Below are 22,370 nucleotides of genomic sequence, written 5' to 3'. Positions count from 1 at the left end.
ATTTTATTTGAAAGTAAAAATCAACTTGTTAGATCAACTATGTAAAATGATAAAGCACTCTTTCATAAAATTACAGCACAAAAAGAAAACTAAAATAATAAAAAACTTAAACTTTGGCTTTTAAAAAAGAAGTTGCAAAACTTAACTCAGGAATAGTTTTTTTTAAATTATGTTATAAAAACAAAACACGACATTGGCATTTAAGATAAATAAAAAAAACTATTAAATTTAACTACAAATAAAAGCTAAAAATTCATTGTATAGTTTATACTTATACATAATGCAATTTTTTAACAATTAAAGGGGTTACAAATTTCAATAAAAAAATTATAATTACAATAGCTGATTAAGACCATCACAATAACTATTTGAAAAATGTGAATACCTTTTAATAAGTTAAAATTTAATTCTAATATAATCAACTAATTTTAAACCAAAAATATTGACTGCACATGCTATATATAAAAATAGTATCTGATATGAAAGCCCTATATAACATTTAAAAGAAATTTTAATAAAACAAGTAGAGGTATTAAGCTCAATTGATCACAGTGACTTTTACTATAAACAATTTTTATAACTATGTACCGCACGTGGGTGAACAAAATTGGTTAAAGAATTTTACAAACATAAAAGAGCATGCCCAAACAAAAAGACTTATTTTGGTGAACATCAATACAACAATGACAAACGCAAACGTGGAAACTAACTACAAAAAGACATAGTGATCCAAATTAAAATATATTAAATGTAAAACTAAAAATCATTAAATTTGATTAAAATTAATAGAACACAATAAACTGTTAGTAACGAAAGGTTTAAAAATAAAACATAATCACCAGCTTTGAAAACCGTTATACTTATATATAAATCAAAAACATTTAAATTAAAATAAATTAATACACAAATTAAGTAAAAACTTTTTGAATATTCCTATATGATAATAGTGTAAATTTTTTTTTCACTGTTGACTTTTATAAATTGCTTAACTTCAGCAACAAGATAAATTATAATTGATTAAAAAAAGCTTTATAGTTTTTGTAAATATTTGTGCTTGTTGTAAAAATTTATAAGTTTATATATATATATATATAGATATTAGTTAAACATTCTTACTCACCATGCTTTTAGAATTTTTTAGCAAAATTACTTGTAAAACTTTCTAAACAAACTTAAGTTTTATTGATTATTGTGTGAGCAAAATATAACCAATTAAAACTGTTTTAAACCTAAAAAAACAAATTCAGTCATATCTAATTGGTATTTGTAGAAACAATATGGTTGCCTTAAAAAAAAAAAATAGCACATAGTAAAAAAAACAACTTTAAAATACTTGTTCAACCTACATCGCATTTAAAATTTTAATTGCTGCTTTGTACTGAATATTTTAGCTTTTTTAACCATAATAGTCTCCTAAATAAACCCTGATAAAATTTCTTAAAACAAATTGCTTAGTTTTTGTCAAATTCTAAATATTGTATATAGAATTCAGCTGACTCTAAAATAGCATTCAAAATTAATTACTTTGAAGTTATGCTACTTTTTGTTTATATTGGTCAAAAGACAACTGTTTTATAACAACTTTAATTTCAAAAAAATATCTTACTTAACTAATATTGCTAATAAACAAAATTTAGTACTGCTAATAGACTTTATTTACTAAATATCTTAACAAAACAAATGTCTTTTTGTTTCATTTTTTGTGCTAAAATAATCGACAAGCTTAAAACTAAAATATTCAAAATAATCAATTATATCTTGTAAGAAAGTTTAACCCCTTTAACAGCTATTTACTTATCTACTCTTTCTTCACCTTAATAATCAACTCTCCCTGCTATTATTTTTTTTTTCAATTTTAGGGATCATTTCCTATGTGAAGTTTTTTAAGCCTCTCATAAGATTTAATCTAAAAAATACCAATAAGAAAATTTGAGTAATATATTTCTTTAATTTAAAACTGTAAACAAATTTAGTAAAAAAATAAAAAATGTTATTAAAAGTTTTCTTAAAGCAAAAACTTTCAACACAATGCAGCAAATGGAAACAACAAAAGTCGTTTATATTATAACTACATAAAAAATACTACATGTTGCTAGATCACTGGCTTTAGCATAAAAACCTCACTTCACATTAACTTATCATATAAAAAACTTAATCACTGCTGAAAAACATAATTGGTAAAAAATTTAGACAAATAAAAATTTTTAACTTATAAAGTTTTAATAAAGCAATCATCACATCATAACTATATTAATGTACAATCTATTTTGAAACAAAGTATCAGGACTTTTAGACTCAGAGATAATCATATACGAAACTGGTAATACCATATGCAATGCACTTAATACTAAAAAAAGTTAAAATAAAAATTAATTCTTAATCATAAAAACAAAAAGAAAATATAAAAATTATATTTCATGCAATCGATTAAAAACAAATATTAATTTCCAATTTATATTTATTTCAAATATCTAACCAACATAAAAGTGTGGTAAACTTTTGAATACTTTAAATCAAATAACACTACCTTGGTTAGATGTAGTTATAGAATCGTTGTCTACCGTCGTATTACGAAAATTTCCAACAGGGTTTGTAAAACTGACGAGTTTATTTTGTGTGGGGGAAGATATTGAGGAACGCTGTAGTTAATTAATTAAAACGTTAATAAAAATATTTCTTTCTTTTAAGTTTATTTTCTGACTTTCTTGTTTTTTTAAACTACAACTAATATAAACCTTAAATCTACAACCATCAAGTGTTTAGTGAAAAACCAGTTTATTCAAAAGTTACTGAAATTTTCTTTAACAAAAACTAAAACATGAATTGTTATTCTATTATTATAAATAAATATATTTTGAATATATAGCTTTTGTTAAGGTAAATTAATAGTGATTCATTAAAAAATATATATTTAAAGGTTATATAAAAAAACTAGCTGACTAAATTTTAGGATAAGAAAACTACCTTAGGTGGTGTTGGAGCATTGGACAAAACCATGTGCTTTGGTTTTGGCGGCAAAGGAGGTGCCTTTTTTTGTTTTGGTGAACTGACTACTTGATTTGTCAAATTGAAACTGTTTTCGTTGTTACTAGAAGCATTTGTTAAAGTATTATCACTCGGAGAGTGTAAAGAAGTTGAAAGAACGCTTGAAGTGGACAACTTTTTTCTAGCTGGTTTATTTGGCACTTTCTGACAGTTTGTACTCGAAGAATCTTTTAAGGGTTCAATTGAAAGTTTGAACGGCGTTGAGGAGTCATGAACTGTTTTCAGCTCGTTTTCAACAGAAGTAGGATCAAAACTTCTTGTGCGTCTCTTTGATTTATCGTCTTTTGTCTGAATAAACACGTTATCATCATATTTGGAAGAAGAGAAACAGTTTTCATTACTTTTTAAAAAACCTTCTTTGTTTGAAATAACCGGCTGAACAGGAAACATTTGCGATGAAGGGTGGTTCCTATTTTTCGGTGCAGGTACTTTATCTTCTTTTACAACTTCTTCTATGCGGTCTCCAGTTGAGGCATTCGTCCTTGGTGAGGCTTCTCGAGATCGAGGGGTGGAAGATGGCAGTCTGGGCAGAGACTTTGAGCTTTGTTGAGAGTTTGAACGCCTTAAAAGGTTTGGGCGAGATAAACTACTCCTCCAATTTGTTCTTATCAGACCTAAATGTTATAATTTTAATTTTTTAAAACTAATTTAATTCACAAGAACTCAAAAATATTTATAACTTTTACGAGTATACGTAAACTACTATTTTGTACCTTTTTAATACTATATATAAAATGACTACACATTACAAAAATTATTAGAGTACTTTAAATCAGACTAATTTCAGGTTTTCCACTGGTTTTTGTGAAATTTCTTCTAGGTTTTTGAAAGTACGCGTTTTTGGATCTATTTTTAGTTTAAAGTTAAGTTTTAGGTGAAAAACTGTGATAAGTAGTATATACAATAATATTGAAAAGATATATGTGTTTTATGTTAAAAAAAAAATTTTGATGATGACAAAAATTATTTTTTGTCGATATGATAGATTTTTGTCAAATCAAAATTTTATCACTTAACATGTAAAAAATGTTTAAAATTCCAGGTTATTCTCAAAATTTCTGAAACTCCAGGTTTTTTAGTCTTAATTGTCAAATTCCAGGTTTTTCCAGGTTTTGTGGCAACCCTGAATTTAAGTATGTTTTTACAAAAAACTGTTTTATATTATTAACGTTTTATTATGATGATAGATGTGTTGATATTACTATAACATTCCGAGTTAAAATTTAAAATCAATAAATTTATAAGCATAATACTATTTAATTGATTTAACAACTAATTTCATCCTCTGAAATTATATAATTAATCATAAATATTTTCAATAAAATTGATTGTTTTAAAATAATGTCTTTTAATTTCAAAATATAATTATTAGTTATTATTTGTAGTAAAGAATTAATTTAGTTATCAACTTACGATTATATAGTAAGTTATTGATTCTATCATATATTAAAAGAACTATATAAAAAATATAAAATAACATAAGCGCTACTTCAATTTAAATTAAGTTATGTTGACCAGGTTTAAGTAAGGTACGATTTGCATTTGAATGATGATAAAAGACTTTTAGTTTTAAACGATCTAAGTTATTCAAGTTCTTTAAGCAAAATGTTTAATATTTAATTTTCTCCAAAATAAAAACATATACTTGTAGAAATTATTTTAATTAAGGTAACATGACTTAAACAAATAAACAATATACATTGATTATACTACCAGCAAAATAAATAAAACAAGGTCTAGAATTTTAAACTCAAACTATAATTATTTTTATTTTTTATGCCAAGAAACAATTTTTTTAAATCTACTTAAATTTTTTACAATAACCTCTTATAGACTGCTTTGATGACAATTTATTTCTACTGTTCATCAATCTATTGTCAACACTGCTATTCTTCTCCTCAACAACTCTTGGAAGTGGTGGTGATTTTCTCCCATTCATGTCTGTTAATAAGTGACGTTTAAATTTACATATTTTAGGTTGATACTTTGAGTAGTTGGTAAATTTTAAATTGTCTATTAAAGACTTGATGAAAGAAAATAACTGTTAACTTAAGTTTCCTTTAATAATATTAACTTTTTAAAATATTGTCAATAAATATCATATTGAAGGAAAAACTTTCAAGCTTAAGTATACTTATTATTTAAATTATTCTTATAGTATTATATGTATGCAATATTTTTTATTTTAAAAAATGTATATCTTAAAAAATATCTACTTTAAGTGCTAATTTTTTTTGGTAGATAAGTATTTATTTTATTTATTTTTAATAACTTTATATTAGTTTTAAATTAATAACTTAATAAATTTAACACTTTAAAGTACACAAAAAGAGTTTTGTTTGAATAGTCATAAAAAATAAATTAACGTAAGCCGTATAAAATAAGATGAAACAAGATATTTTAATTGTGAAAAAATCATTATTTTATTAAATAAGCTGCATATATTCCTTTCCTATATACTTTTTGCAAACAACATCTTCATAAATAAATATTATTGTAATTAGACAATTCTAATTCTAAACTTTGTCTAAGTTTATAATTAAGTTATTAGACATTTAAATTAATTTAATTTACACACATAAAATTATAAATATCTTTATTGGATTAGGTACACACTGAACAATAATATTTGTATTTACCTGGCACTTGAGAATTGCTCCTTCTAAGAAAATCTGCAAAATAATTGAAGATTGTAAGCTTTTAATTTTTTTGAAAGAATAATTAAGTAGTTTAAGAAAACTTTAACAAAGTATGTACACAATATAATAAAATTGGTAATTTAAACAAAATCTTAACAAAAATAGTTTTAATTTGATTCATTTTTTTATAGTCACCTTTACAAATAATTCAATTACAGCTAGTTTAATTGAATTTAAATTTGTTTTCATAAAATGTTGATAGCTAAATAGTAAAATCATAAAATTCTAGATTTATATTCTTATTTTCGCATTAAGTTTTGAAAATTTAAAAGTTCTAGAAAAATAGTCACTTTTAATCTTAAAAAGCAAATAAAAAGCGATTTAAAATATTATACTACACTTTTTTATTTCCAAGGATATTAATATATAAGAACTTGAAATTAAAGCATAATTGTTAAGCCATAGAAAGCTTTTTTATCTATAGTATGATTAAAACAAAGTATTTTTAACCAAATTTTCTACAAATATAATTCATATATACAACTTTTAATGTAGAACACAGCTACTGAATAAATACTTTTATGATCACCTTAATTATACGTAATAAATGTACATATACTAAAACTATTAATTGAGTATACAAAAATAAATGTGTTTTATGTTAAAATACTGAACTAATAAAATTACTGAACTTGAAGCAAACACTGCTAGTTAAATATTTGTATTTATACAAATTAAACAAAAACCACAGCTGCTAACAAAAACATTATACTTAAATAAGTAAAACTTGTATGAAGCTTATCATACATAATACGGATAAAAAAGTTAAATAAGATTACACACCACCCTTGACTTATATAAATCATAAACTTTAAGATGTACTGATATTTTACTTTTGTCCACTTTTTAATAACAAAATTTAGAATTTTATATACAGGGTTGCCAAATGTTTTTGGCAAACTTTCTCCATGTTTTCAAAATTTCTTCAAGGTTTTTTAAATTACACATTTTGGGGTCTATTTTTTGTTTAAAACTAAGTTTAAGGTAAAAAACTATGTTAAATAGTACAACAACATTTAAAGATTAGTCAAAGCTTCTTTAAATGTGTTTTTTTAATAAAAAATATTTGCTTATGACAAATATTTTTTATCTATACGATAGATTTTTTGTGTCAAATCAAAATTTTACTACTTAACATGTAAAAGTTGTTGAAAATTCTTAATTTTGGTTCAAAATTCCCTTTTTTCAATTTCTCAAATTCCAGGTTTTTTTTAGTCTAAATTCTCAAATTCAAGATTTTTCCAGGATTCCAGGTTTTTTGGCAACCCTGTATATAGTAAAAAACTTTGATAAAATGAAAATTGAAGAACCAATATTTAATGTTTTTAGTAAACTTGGAATATATCAAGTTTTTATACAAAAATACATAATGAACTAGCAACTTGACAAAAAAAAATTATGAAAATGGATAGTTAGAAAGTATAGATTCTAGAACATAGCTTCAGACCAAAGTCAAAAACTTAATTTATAACAGAAATAGTTGGCGCGAGGCGAGTTGAAGAGTTTTTGCATATATAAATTTGATGTCTTTGAAAGTAAAAACTCAACCACCAATTTTTTTCAACTTTCTACTTCTTTTTTCATAGTTAAAAAGGTTATTTTAAAGTTTTGTTTAATAAGTTTAATTAGTAGTTTCATCATTTTTTATAAGTCTAATTCGCAAAAAAAAATTCTTCCAACTTTTAGTCGTTAATCTAATGAACCTTGAAATATTAGGGTACACTCTGAAAATGCTGGACATATTGTAAATATATTTTAAAAACCTAGTTTAAAGGGATTTTAATAACGTTATAAAAATATTTTGAGCTAATCCGGATTTTTTTAAACCTTGTTAGACAGTTCTAGACGATGTATTCTTTGGAGATACCCTATAATATTTACTTTTTGAAATTTAATTAATTAATTAATTATAGTAGAATACATTCTGTTTGATTATCAATTTTAAGACCTAATAAATATTTTCAAGCTGTTACAATAGAAACGTTGTTAAAATATTTGTCTAATTTACCTCATTTTCAAGTTTAAATCAAACCTTTTTTAATACAAAAAATCATAATAGAAAAAAAAAGGAATTTTATTTTTTAATTCTTCTTCTTTATTATGATTTTTTTTTTTTACTTAGTTTGAGAATTTAATTGAAACAATGTTGGGCTACATTGAAATTCAGACTTTTAAAAAGATTTTAAAACATTTTTATAAATTGAAACTTAACAGGGTTGCCAAATGTTTTTGACAAATTTTCTACTGGTTTTCAAAATTCCCTCCAGGTTTTAAAAAGTAAACATCGTTTAAGTCTATTTTTAGTTTAAAAAATAAGTTTAAGGTAGAAAACTGTGTTAAATAGTATAAAAAAATTGAAAAGATACTGTAATGGTACTTTAAATGTGTTTTTTAATATAAAAAATTTTGGTGATGACAAATTTGATTATGATAGATTTTTTGTATCAAATCGAAATTTTACTACTTGACATGTAAAAATTGTCTAAAATTCCTTAAAATTATAGTGATTTTTGTTCAAAATCCCGGGTTTTTCCAGGTTTAAACCTAAATTGTCAAATTCCAGATTTTTTTAGCAACCCTGAACTTGACTACCCATGTCAAGTTCAGAGCAATTCTGGTTCACTATACTTAATATAATTCCTTTATCTAAAGAATAATTAAACATCTAATCGAGTAACTAAGAAAAACCATTACAACTTCAAGTTATTTAATATGCAAAACAAGGGCTAAGCTAGTTTTAAAAACAACATACCTAAAAAAGTTAGTTTGAAAAGCAGCTTAAAAATAATATTACCATGTTTCAGGTTTAAATAGACTAAAAACATTCTTTCTTGCATTAAACTTGAAACAAATAATATTTTTTTTAACTATTATAATGTAAGCTAGATAAAATATTCAAACAATAGACTCCTTCAAACAATGAGAAACAATTTACTTGGATTAAATACATATGAGTTTTGAGTTCAAAAAATACTTTTTCATAAATAAATTGTAATCTGAATGTTTTTAACGATAAGCACAAAAAAGACGAAGCCAATCATGATAATTTCAAATGAGAAACAAGATGAATTATCACACTACTTGATGATTCAACACCTTTGAAATGCATTACTTTGAACTGTTTTGGTTGAACACAACTTAACAGTTGTTCAATAAAATTTAATTTTTAGAGCTAAAAAGTTTTTACAACCAAGAAGTAAAACAAAAAATAGTTGATCAAAAAAACTCGACACTGATTTGAGTTATAAGGTATAAATATTTTCGGTAAAACTTTTGGTAAAGTGTATTTTGTCCAAGTAATACACTTTTCATGCAGCAAAACATAAAGACGTTGACAATCAATATCACGTTACACAGTTACCTCTGTGCGTACTTTTTCTAAAAGAAGAAGCGTAAGAATCATGAGATGACAAAGTGGGAGAAACAGGCTCTAGTTCTGTTGAAACCCACGAATCCCTGAAACTGCTCAAATCGTAATTTAGGGCGTGATAGCAACCTTCTTGAAGCCGTACTGTGACCAGGTGTCAGTTAAAAAACAATCTCAAAAAAGAGCTTAAATGATTGTAAATAACTTAGTTTAGTCAAAAATAAGTAAACTGCTTAAATTCAGTATTTTTTTAATTTAATCATATACACTAAAACTTCAGAACATAATTAAACGGAAATTCAAGCTAAACAACAATATTGTGAATTCTGTATAACTTAAAAAGTTTGAAGAAGTAAAATTGAAAATTGATGTAAGACTAAATACTAACTAATACTTATAGACATCTACTTCACACACTTACAACATTACAAACATAAATAACTGCTTTTTAGTGAAAAAAGTTTAAGCTAAACTATGACTTTTTTGTCATATATTATTTTTATTTAGCATTTTGTTTTAAAATATCGAATATATCATTAAAGGATCTTTAAAAAAACATTCACCTTGTTTAAGGTTATTAGGATAAGTAAAAGAACTGTCTCAAATGTAACGATCTATTTTTATTTACCACCTTACATACGTAAAAGACAGGGATTGGCAAACTGCGGCCACGGGCAAAATGTAGCTTACCAAGCAAAATTGTTTGGCCTACTTGGTGTTTTTTAACTATAAACCAAGTTTTAGCTTTTTATATTTCATAATATTGTAAAATTATTCGAAAAACTGACACCAGCAAGGACTTTGGGTAAATCTGGCCCATTTTTCCTGCCACCCCCTGGTTACAAAACTTATGAGATGCTTTAAGACTTTGAATTTAAGATTTTAATTTCAGTAAAATAATCATTAATCTGTTTTAATTTTTTATACTTTTGTAGTTTTATATAGAAAAAATTATACATAAAACCTAGAAAAAAGTTATAAAATAAAACCAACAAATACTTTAAAAACTATTATTATTCACTTCTTAATTGTAAGCAATTGCAAGAAACACAAGCTTAATTTAATTGATGTTTTGCTTAGCTTTTTTTGATGATTCTAAGTTTACAGGGTTGCCACTCGTTTTTTCAAAAATTCTTCCAGGTACACATTTTTGGGTGTAATTTTAGTTTAAAGTTAAATTTAAGGTAAGAAACTGTGTTAATAGTATATAAAAATTAAAAAGAAACTGCAGAGTCACTTTAAATATATTTTTTAATAAAAAAAAATTATGATGACAAATTTTTTTATTTGTTTAATAGATTTTTTTAGCCAAATCGAAATTTTACTACTGAACGTGTGAAAATTGTTAAAACTCCAGGTTTTTCCCAGTTTTTTTCAAAATTTCTTAAATTCCAGGTTTTTCCCGGATTCCAGGTAAAGTGGCAACCCTGAGTTTAACTTAGTAAAAAGCGTAAACACAAAAGAAATCAACTTACTGAGTATATGACGAGCTATTTTTTTCGCAATAGATGAGTCTAATTGTTGGACGAGCATTAGTGCAGTTCGATTTTGAGGATCATTTGCGTTTGGGTTTACTCCCTTTTGTAAAAGAAGCTTAACAACATTAAATTTGCAAAACAAAGCTGCTTCATGGAGGGCTGTTCCGTTATCACCCTTTAAAATAAGTTTGAAAACGTAAAACATACTGAAAAATGCATTAGCAAGTATTGTCTAAGTAAGTAGTTTTGTCATAATAACAGTTTTAAACCATAAATATCATACAGTTATTGTAAATATACTATAATTATTATAAAGTATTTTTTTAAACTTGTATTAATATTATTGTATGAATTATTGTATACTACCATATACAAAATTTAAATAAGTTAATGAGATTTATATTCAAGCAAAACTTTAATTAAATTTATACTTTTAGTAGTAAAAAAATTCTAAAAATAGCACTGAACTTTTTTTTCAAAACCCTTAAATAATAGTTATAACTTCACTTTTAAAATATAAGTTTAATTAAATCTGAAACAAAAAAACTATATGTTCAAAAGTTAGTTAATACTTAGTTACTTAAATTTCTTTCTTAGTTAATATTAATTAAGTAACAGAAAAGGCAAGCTTAATTTTAAGCAACTTTTTTCAACATATAGACTATATTGGATAATTTGAATAGCTGCAATTTTTTAAAAATGTTTAAGATAATTAATGTAGATTATAAAATAAATATGAATTGAATCGATTGAAATAAAATTTTAAAAAATAACAGAATGTTAAAAGTTAATAATTTTGTAAAAAAAACATTAAATAGCATATACAAATTAAACATACAATGTCATTAATGTTAGCTCCATTTTCGAGAAGTATTTTAACAACTTCGAGATGACCATTCCTGCTGGCTAGGTGCAGAGGTGTAAATTTAATATTATTGTTGTTGTTAGTGGAACAAGTTTGTAACAACAATGAGGGTTGATGTCTGATTAGCAGTTCCACAGATGACACCCTCCCGTACTGAGATGCTAAATCTAATGGTGACTCTATACGTGAGTTTCTTGCCTGAAAAATAAATTTATCTTGAATCTGCTATACTTAAATGTTAGTTTAAATTAAAGAGAAACAAAACTGTATAAAACATTTGTTCAGGATTTTGTAACAATTGTTTAAGTAAAATTAATACTTGTTCTATACAGTGGTCTTTAAAATGATAAATAAATAATGAAAATAAAATTGTTTGTGGGTAATTTCTACACTTAGGCTATGTATAATCTACTTAAAAATTACTTAAAATTTTCACCAAATCAAATAAGTTAGTATACTATTTCAATATGACAGACCATTTAACAAGTAACTAATATCAGTAATTTTTTAGATGTGCAAAGAAAATCAACTTATAATTTTATCAACAGAATAAATTTAGAACAAAACAACACAGCCAGAAGTTTAAAACTAAACTATCTAAAAACGTTTATAAAATTGATCAATTGGGACACGTTCAAAGTCCACCCGACCAAAATCCACCCAGTCAAATTCGAGAACCGCCTACCAATCGAGGGTAAGGGTTAGGGGTAACAGTAAAAGTGAAAAATAAATAAATAACAAATAAAAGGCAAAAAGTAAATAAAATAAATTAATAAATAAAAAATATAAAAAATCGGAAGGATTTTAAACGCGGGTGGATTTTGATCAGGTTGATTTTGATAGTATACCGATCAATTAGAAGCCAAGTTGTCTAGCAGCAGAAAAAGGCATGACTTAATAACTATAATACATAAAAAAATACACTCTAATCTTTTATAGTAACGTTATAAAGATAGCAAGACATAATATTAAAATTCTCTAAAGAAGAAAAGTTACACAAGTATCAAAAATAACTTTAGTTTAGTAAGATTAGTTTCTTTATTTTTTAAAAAATCAATAACTAGTTTAAATTTCATAATTTGAAGACAAAAAAAAACTACCTTGTGTCATCTAAAGCTTATGTATCATAATTTAGACTAGGTTCTACATATTGGGTTATTATTCTCATCTTAGGCCTCTGTTAAACGAATGCTCATTTACAGTTACTAAGTGTGAGATTTGCAAAAAAAAAATACATTTGCAGAGCAACTAAAAAACTATTTTTTTTAAATTAAATAAACTTTAAAAACTGAAAATGTATGGTTTTAAAGATATGCTATTGCAGGGTGCATCAATAAAAACTTTTATTTATTACCAAGTTTTTTTGTCCATTTGTAGTATAAAACTAAATTTTAAGTAAAAAATTGAGAATATTAAAATTTAATGGAAAAATTAAATTCTATTTTAAATACAGAGTTGCCAAATGTTTTTGTAAAATTTCTTCCAAGTTTTTAAATGTACAATTTAAAGGATCTAATTTTATAATTAAAATTAAGTTCAAGGTAACAAACTGTCTTAAAATATATAACAAGATTGAAAAGATACTGTAAAGTCATAGTAAATATGTTTTTAGAATGAATGAAAACAAAAAATTCTACATAATATAGTTTTAATGTGAAATTGAAATTTTATTATTTTACATGTAAAAATTGTTTAAAAATACAGGTTTTTAGTGATTCTTGTTCAAAATTTGAGGTCTTATTTTTTCCTAAATTGTCAAATTTCAGGTTTTTCCAGGATTCGAGGTTTTATGGCAATCCTGTTGAAGCTTGATAAAAATTACTGGCCCCTCTAAAGTTTAAAACAATTCGTCATTTCTTTAAACCCCTAAATTTATTTAGAATGTTCTAATACATATGTGGTCAAATAAAATTAAAGTAAATATTTATTTAAGTAATGACATCTCCAAAATTGATAATTTTACTAATAAGTCAGCTTTAATATAATCGAGAATCAAAAATAAATAAATAAAACTATTACTAATATAAACCTTAGATAAGTTACAAGAAAAGATTTAAACACTGCTATTAAAACTTTAACAAAAGCTAGTCTAATATTTACAAAATTAAACAATTATTGTAGCTTCTTAAGTTAAACTGACTACACAATAAATTTTTAGAGTAATAAGAACTGTAGTACAATATTTTACCAAAAATTTAATTGATATCTACTAACATCACACTCAGCTCCGTGATTCAGCAAAGTTTTCACTATTTCATTATTTCCGTATTGACATGCAAAATGTAAAGCAGTTTCATTTTCTTTATTCTGGTAGTAAGAAATTAATTATTATAACAATTAAATAAAATATATGTCTTAATTTAAATTGATCAATTTTAACTACAAAAAGAAATAAGATTTACTTTATTTTTTTTTTGTAAAAAATAAATAAATTACCCAAGTTTTGTGATTTTATTTCAAGTGGAAATAATGGCATAATTTTATTTGTGATATAATATTTGTAATTTTATAACTAGTTTAAATTTACAAAGCGTTTAAAAAAATTTAAGAATAAAAATATAATTTATTTAGGTAAAAGAAAATTTATTACTGAATTCAAGAAGTATTATTTAGGCTTACAATGATAGCTGTAAAACTTACAATTAAATCTGAAATATTGTTTTTATTAGACATTTTATAACTTTATTTTGTATAAATAAATAAAAATGCTAACTTGCAAGGATCAATTAAGAATTTTTAAATAATTAGCTAGCTGACATGTATCTAAAATTCAACAACAAATTTTTTTGTAAATTTATACAAACCTTTTGGTTTATTTTAGCAATGCTAGGTCCATGAGTTAAAAGAGATATAACTATTTCATTATTTCCTTTCCAGGCAGCTAAGTGCAATGGTGAATTTCCTTGCTTATCAACAGTGAGGGTAGATGCTGCATTTCGAAGCAGCAGAACTACTATTGACCTTAAATGAAAAAAAAAATATTATAAGGGATACAAATTAAATAGCTTTAACTTAAGTAGAAAATATGTATCCGAAATACAATACTTACTGTAAAACACCATTATTGTGCTTTATAAACATAACTTGAATTAAATTTAATTAAAAGCAATTTGTAATTGGTATTAGAAATTAAATAAAAATATAAGTCAATTTCACTTTGAAAACTACTAACTTTTTTTATGGCTTTATTACCTTAAATAATTTCTAAGCCTTCTAAAGCTGTGAGCAGTAGACCACTAGGAAAAAAATGTTGACTTTGTGAATTTGGTAATTATGCAAACATTTTTGTACAAGATTTGCTACTATTAGGTTTTTGTATTTATCAGTGATTATGTATTAAAGCTTATTGATAACTATAACAAAACATAAGGTTTTAATAGAACACATAGTTGTTTTTTACTACTTAACTCTTTATAAACTATACAACAGTTTGTGAACAGTAAAAACTTTCATGCAGACTACTGTGCACAGCCGCAAAGTGTAAGAAAAAGCAAATTTATTGTGCTCTTGTATATCGTAATATCAAAACAGGAACTTTAAGTTTATTCTAGAAAACAAGGAGCATACAGTTCTTAACTAAAACCTAAAACCATTTAAGAATCAATATACATACTTTTAAAACTAACTATACTAAAGTAATTAACAACTTATTTTACTATTAGAAATATCTAATAACTACAACAAAATAAATATAAATAAAACAAGATGTAATTAACTTCAACTAATTATACAAAACTAGTAAACATAAAAAATTTACATGTTAAAAGAAATGTTTCACTTAAGTTTATACTAAGGGCATAAGGGGGTTAACACTTTTTTTTTGAAATTTGATCTTATTTTATATAGTTTTTCTAAGCTACAAGATACTTTTTACAGATTATGAAAATTCAAAATATTTTTTGAAATATAGCCCGTTGTAGCAATAGGATTTTTATGGGAGGCGCAAACTAAAACTGCATATAACTAGAAATCACTAAAATCTATCTTCTCGTACATTTTTTGAGATAACTACCTCAAATTTTCAGGAAATGTTCCGTGCAATATTTAGAAAATTCTGTTGGAACAAAATTTTAAAAAGTTAAAAAAAAAAATTATAATAAAAAACAAAAAAAAATATACTTTTTTTTATTTTTATATAAAATATTTGTTTTTAAACTTCTTTAAATTTTTTTAGACAGAACTTTCTAAATATATCAAGGAACAATTCCTGAAAATTTGAGGTAGTTATCTCAAAAAACGTAGGAGAAAATAGATTTTTGGTGAAATAGTCTATTTTTGCCGTTTTAGTTTGCTCCTCCTGTAAGGATCCTATTGCTGCTTCCGACTTTGACTGGCTATATCTCAAAAATTATTTAGAATTTTCATAATCTTTAAAAAGCATCCTGTAGCTTGATAAAAACTACATAAAATAAGATCAAATTTCGAAAAAAGTGTTTATACCCTTAAAAGGAGTTAGATCAGGGTTTCCCAAAAAGGGCGGTACCGCTCCCCTGGAGGCAATAATTAGTAAAGTGACAAAAGGGGGGGGGACAATTTTAATATTTTGAAACTTATACTAGATATTTGTTAGTTGCAGTTGAAGATCAAAAAAAAAGGACTTAGGTGTATATATTAGTAATTTTGAAACTTACACTATATATTCTTGAGTTGCAAATGAAGAGCAAAAATTTTAAATGGTAGACTTGTTGGAGGGGCACAAGCCTTTTTAATTTATTAAAAGGGGGAAATTTGAAAAAAAAAGTTTGGGAAACCCTGGGTTAGATGGTAAAAAAAAAATTGTAGTTTTAAATTATTTATTAAATTATAAAAGTTCAAAAAAGGCACAGTTTTTATATTCTGTTACTAAAAATATTCCAACAAAACCAACTGATGATCATTTAAAGCAGCATAATGAAGAGGTGTGTACCCAGAAGCATCTTGAAAATTTACGTTTGCTGCTGTCTTTATTCTGTTATTTTAAAATTATTAATTTATTTTGTACTTTTACCCTTTTTAAATTTTTAAGATAAAGAAATTGATTAGATATAAAAATTATTAAGCTGAAAAATCACTATTCTATAACTAAAACTTTATTTCAAAACTTAATCTTTTTCCTTTATTTTTGTTTAGTTTTTAGATTGAAGGACAGTTTTTGTACAAAACCGAAAATTTTGTTTGGCAAAATAAATGCATATATTTCAATTAACTATTCAAAAATATAAATTTAAATGTTTGTTAACAAAAGATCCTAGGGAAACAAGTTCACTAGATTATATGTTAATAACAAATTATACAGTATCCTTTCTTTATAATACAAACACATGTTTCTGTGTAAACAGATTAAAAACTTCAACGGAGCTATGAAATCAAGGAAGTATATGACAATTAGAATTATTATATTTGTTATTGGTGACCTGATTATAGTACACTTTAATCTCAAATGGATCTAAAAAGTAATGGTGATGACAATAAAAAATTCAGAACTGTCTTTAAATGGGAAGTATGGTAAGCTATGCTAAGAAAATTATGAACACTCTTATATCTTATAGATTACTTTAATGTTTAACAATAATAAATTTATAAATATACCTGAAAGTATGAGCAAGATTCCAGCTACTAGAACTGTTATGGTTTTGCGACCTTACAAGTCTTTCAACTTTACTGAAATCACCTAAACGAGAAGCTGTCAACAGTTCCTGGTCTTTACCCATTCTACATGCATAACTAATTAGTTAAAAACTTGATGCACCTTAAGTGTAGTATCTTTTTTTTAAACAACGAACAAGCTTTACTTAAAATATGGTAAAAGGTATTATTTTTGATATAATTTAATGAGTATAAAATAGGTATTATATGCTAGCAAAAGATTTTTCCAATTTTTTAATATAGTTTTTTTTAACATGTGTTGACTGGGCTTTGATCTTACAATCAACTTAGAGAGTTTGTCTTTAAGACCTTTATGACATCAGGACAAAAACTTAATTTAACTTTAAAATTTACTCTTTGTTTGTATATTTTTCAATAAAATTATGATATTTTATTTTTAGCAGTTTGTTTTGTTAATATTTAAAATTTTATAAAAATGACTTTATAGAACTTATACTAAAGCTTGTAAAAACAAAAATAGAATAAACTTGATAAAATTAAATAAATTTTTTACAAGCCTTAAGTCAACTTTATAATTCGCTTTTAACTGATTTGTCATTTTTTAATGTTTACCTTTTTTTAAACTTATATCTTATTTATTTTAACTAATAAAATTCTTTTTTATATGAGGATGTGGTATAGCAATTTAAGTAATTTTATATATTATTTAATAAATTTACAATCAGATAACTTTTAGTGAATAATATTATCTGCCAAGCAAAATACTAGTGATTTTAGTGCTATAGAGCAAAAACAATTTCCAATCTCAAATAGCAACTACTGAACTCATATATCAAAAAAATTATAAAACTATCAAGTTTATGATTATATGATAAGCGTATTTTAAACGATAAATACAACTATTCTTATTTCAAATCTTTAAGCATACATTTATAAAAGTTGGAGTAAATTAATTTTTATAGTTTAAATAGTTAAAATAACTATAGTTTTTTCTACACTTAGACTTTTAAGCATTAAGTCTTGACAAATCAACTAATTTTTTTTTTATGCGAAATATAAACAGCTTTATTTTTAACGTCTCTGCTTTATAAACGTAATCTTAACTTAATTTTAAACTTATATGGCACGGCATCTATGTACAAATAAAGCTTTTTTTTTTTTTTTTTTTTATCAATTTAATTTTTTGGCTTAATATAATAATAAAATTCTTTTAATATAAAATTTTTGTCACAGGTTTGTGAATAATTTTAAGTAATAAATATAATTAATTCAAATACCAAATTATTGAAAACTACTTAAGTATACAAATACAATGTATAGTGACTTTAAGGATAAATAGAATGTAAAATCACTGATGGCAATCATTTTTAAGGTATAGAATATAGATGGAGTACTGAAAAAAGTAAGTTTCTAAAGCTAAAAACCATTAAAAGGTTAAATTGAGTAATACATCAACTGTTTGTAAGATTTAACTAATGTTTATTTAACCAAACCCGGACAAGACGTTAAGTATCCGCGGTGTGCGACTCGGTAACCGAAAGGTTTTTTTTTCGTGCACCAGGTCCTAGGACCAAGTATTTTGAGCTTATTCTTGTCGTTCAATGTAAGCAATAAAAGACTCTGAAAAACAAAAGCCTTATTATGTGTTAAGTTGAGTAAAAATATAATAATTATTCGTTGAAACTTTCTAGGTTAAGGAAAGTATACTTAAAGTCTCTTAGTTAAAAAAAGCTGAATCAGCAGACCTTTTGAAAGTTTTTTTGAATTTTTAGTTTTATTTATACCCTTATGCCTAATCCACCTTACCCAAACATATTAAAAATTAATCAAAAAACGAACTTTAAATTATTAAAAGTAAAAATAACATGAAAAAAAGCTTCTTTCTTTGCTGCCTAAGCTCTCTTTTTTTAGCTTTTTTATCTCAGACTAACCTTTTAGTTCACTAACCCTAGTTAAATAGCTTTTTTACTTTACTACTTGATTTTAAGATATATTCTAAGTTTATAAACAAAACTTTTTTTGGCTTAATTTAATTATGACAACATTTATGAATAAGTAATAGTTGTATATTGACTCACTAAGCATTTATTTTATTCTATAAAAAGTTTTCTGGAAAAGCTTTTTTTCTAAGATGCAATGACTTTTTAGTTGTGAATTGAAAAAAAAAACTGTAAAGTAGTGATGTTAAACATGTTTATTTATATAACATAGATATAATTTAGTACGCAATCTTTTTTTTTTTTTGCGAATTATAATTTTTGGGCTGAGACTCACCAAACCAAGGATAGGACTTAGGAGTTAGAAAAACACAGCGTCACTTTAGCACAGAGTGACACTATATCACAGAATGATACATTAGCACGGTAAGAAAAGTTAGCACATAGTCATACTTTAGTACAGACTACAGAGTGTCATTTTAGCACGGTGTCAATTTAGCACGGAAAGTCTATTTAGCACGAAGTGTAACTTTTGCATGTATCTTCACTTATGCACGATCGATACCTTTTAGTAAACGTGTTTTAAAATTTAAGATTTTAAAAGATAAAACGTTTAAAATTTAAACTGAAACAGTCAGCATCCCATTAAGTTCGTATTTTAGGAATTTTAAATTGTTAATTCAAGGCAAAGAAAAATTACCAAAGTTAATTGAAATTATAAATAAGTAATTAGGAAATTATAAAACAAAACTTGGTTCCTTTTTAAGTATATTACCATTTATACTAAAAATATCACTCGCAGATAGCAATAAGTTAGAAAACATGCTAAGTAGGCTCTACTTATGGAGAACAACTGTACTTTATAAGAAAAATAAGTACAACAAGTACATATAATTATAAAGCAAGAGTTATTAAATAAAATGATAATTTAATTATCAAATACTTAATCAAATGTACTTTATTTTTACTAGTTTGATTTATATAACAAAAAAGTTTACTAATAGTTTACTTACAATTTATTTTAACGTTTAACTAGGCTAAAAAGGTTAGAAATAACTATTTATCTATGCAATACACTAAATAAGACTTTATTGTAAGAACATTCATAAGCAAAAGTTACAAAACTGCATTTTATCAATAATTAAGTTGTAAGAAATTCCGCATAAGATTTCCATTAATTATCTTACTTTAGTTTTGTCTTCAGATATGTTTTAGGTAATTATAAATGTAATATTTCAAAAACTGAAGGTTTGAAAAAAGGTTTGTTAGTTTATAACTTGTGTTTAGCAAACTTCATTAGCAACAAAGTTTTTTGAAATTTTAGTAATTTTATAATACTAAATTAAAATTATGTTCAAGTAGAAAATGTTTATTAAGCTTAACAAAATAATAAATGCAAAAAAGTAATTGTAAAAATTTTAAAAGTATTGTCTTAAAAAGATTCTAAACAAAGTTTTTACGAGTAAGACTTTAAATTCAGCTATTTCTCAAAGTTTTAAAATAATAAAAAAGCTAAATCAATTGAAAAATTGATGCAAAATTTTAAGTTTATTCACGGTTGTAGTAGTCTATATATAGATTGTATAATACGTAGATAAATATTTTAAAACATTTGCGAGACGAGTGCATGTAGAACTAAGAGGAATTTAACATACTTTTTTATTACATTATTTAAAGCTATTTTATTTTAAGTGAATAAAGTAAAATTTTACTGGTCTATCAAGTTATCACAGCTTTTTAAAAACATAGTTAAATGATTTTACACTATTTATATTTCACACCTTTATTTTTTTTATTTACGCTTAAAACATAATCTTATTAAAAATTATTTGATTAGTGAAAAACATTATATTATTGCTAGGTTTATAAAAGTAGTTATATAAAAGTAGTAGCCTAGGGGTAATAGTGATAGTATAAAAAAAAACTAATTATTAACAAAGTTACCGACCGAAGGTAAGGGTTATGGGCAGAGATGGTAACAAGCGTCACAAATTAAATATATCACGATCAAAAAATCCCCGACAGAAGGATTTTTGTTCTCAAATGTAAATTATCTTTTATAACAGTTGTAATATTTAATTTTTAACCTTAAGATAGGTTTTCTTATTTGAAGATATCAAAATTAATTTAAGCTAAAATCTTTTTAGTTTCATCATTTAAACCTTTCATTTAATTTATAGCCACAAATTAATACTATATAGTTAATTCTTTAGAACAATTCAGCCTATAATTTACAACTCTCATTTGTGGACAAAGCATTCACAAAACAAAACTTATTTTTGTATACTGTGTATAAAACATTAAAATGTTTCTATAAAAATTTTGTTTCTAACTTTTATTAATAAAAAAAGATTTTATAACATTTAAGTCTAATGTACCTTGAAGAATTTATGTATTTAATTTTATAAAAAATCCTAATTATTAATAAATAATAATGTTGAAGAAAAGATTAAGTTACATTTTATATTTAAAAGTTTTTCTGTTTTTAGTTTTCATTTAAGCTAAAAATAATTTAAGAAGAACTTCATTTTAAGTTGTTGAAAAAAAAATCTAGGTAACATGTAAAAATATCATTATAAACTGTTTTAGTTTTAGAAAAAGGTATTAAAATTGTTTTAGTACATAAGTTGTAAATTAAAACTTATCTAATTTAACATTATAGTAAGTTTATAACAACAAAAGTAATAAAGATTAAGTTATGAAATTCTATTCAATGTAAAATATGAAAAAAAAGCTATATTTTTTTACATTAGCTTTCTAGTTACTTCATCGATAATACAGCTGTAATTAGTGGTTTTTAAATTTTATTATGCCTGGTTACGGGTAACTAAAAAAATAAAATTAGAATAAATAAAAAGTTCGACCCCGGAAAAATGTCTCCGTGCAAAATTGTCTGCTCAGGAAATAAAAGTCCTCTCATGCAATTTTGTCTGCTCGTGCAATTTTGACACCTACCCCATTTAATTATTTATTAGAAGCCCAACAAGAAATTGGAAGTGCTGTTTATTCTTTACAGGTCATGAAAAAAACTTACTTAATTTTTTTCATTAACGTTAGGGCTTGGTATTTTTACAAATTGTAAGTTTAAGTTAACACATTTAACAGTTTTATTAAGTACATTACTGATTTACAATTTTTTTTTGTTTTATACACCTTGCTTGTTGCCTATTTTAAACTATTTATGTGAAAGTTGAATGTTTTAAGACCAGAGGCCATGATTTTAAGAATATCTACTTAGCTAAATAATGTACAACAGAGTTGCCACTCTTTGAGCAGGGTTAGGGAGTACAGCACATTTTTTAGTCATATTGTTAAGTTAATATGAGGGTATATGATTTAGATGTGTCTTTGCTTTATTAAGAAAAATCTAAAAAAAAAAAGTTGCTACCCAAA

The 22,370-nt window shown here is 24.5% G+C and overlaps 1 protein-coding gene across 3 annotated transcripts in view; it reads right to left on the bottom strand.

The window, feature by feature from the left end:
* LOC145849112 (uncharacterized) overlaps positions 1-17,177 on the bottom strand; it is a 50,323-nt gene extending 33,146 nt beyond the window's left edge. Inside the window, exons 1-11 of one of the 3 annotated variants that reach the window (XM_082954194.1) lie at positions 17,023-17,177; positions 16,322-16,402; positions 14,259-14,415; positions 13,669-13,761; positions 11,428-11,652; positions 10,587-10,764; positions 9,106-9,255; positions 5,685-5,717; positions 4,870-4,986; positions 2,965-3,659; positions 2,528-2,639 (exon numbers count right to left, since the gene is read on the bottom strand). In XM_082954194.1, the coding sequence (XP_082810320.1) occupies positions 2,528-2,639; positions 2,965-3,659; positions 4,870-4,986; positions 5,685-5,717; positions 9,106-9,255; positions 10,587-10,764; positions 11,428-11,652; positions 13,669-13,761; positions 14,259-14,415; positions 16,322-16,402; positions 17,023-17,144 (1,963 nt within the window). In that variant the 5' untranslated portion in view covers positions 17,145-17,177. The remainder of the gene's footprint in view (positions 1-2,527; positions 2,640-2,964; positions 3,660-4,869; positions 4,987-5,684; positions 5,718-9,105; positions 9,256-10,586; positions 10,765-11,427; positions 11,653-13,668; positions 13,762-14,258; positions 14,416-16,321; positions 16,403-17,022) is intronic. The other 2 variants (XM_082954196.1, XM_082954195.1) reach the window with 2 other exon arrangements.
* Positions 17,178-22,370: the final 5,193 nt, after the last annotated feature.

Source organism: Thalia democratica, chromosome 1, assembly GCF_965202585.1.
Source record: "Thalia democratica chromosome 1, ktThaDemo2.hap1.1, whole genome shotgun sequence".
In the NCBI taxonomy this organism is placed as follows: domain Eukaryota; kingdom Metazoa; phylum Chordata; class Thaliacea; order Salpida; family Salpidae; genus Thalia; species Thalia democratica.
The sequence above is the reverse complement of the archived record's forward strand: the minus strand, read 5'-3'. Positions and strand labels throughout refer to the sequence as shown.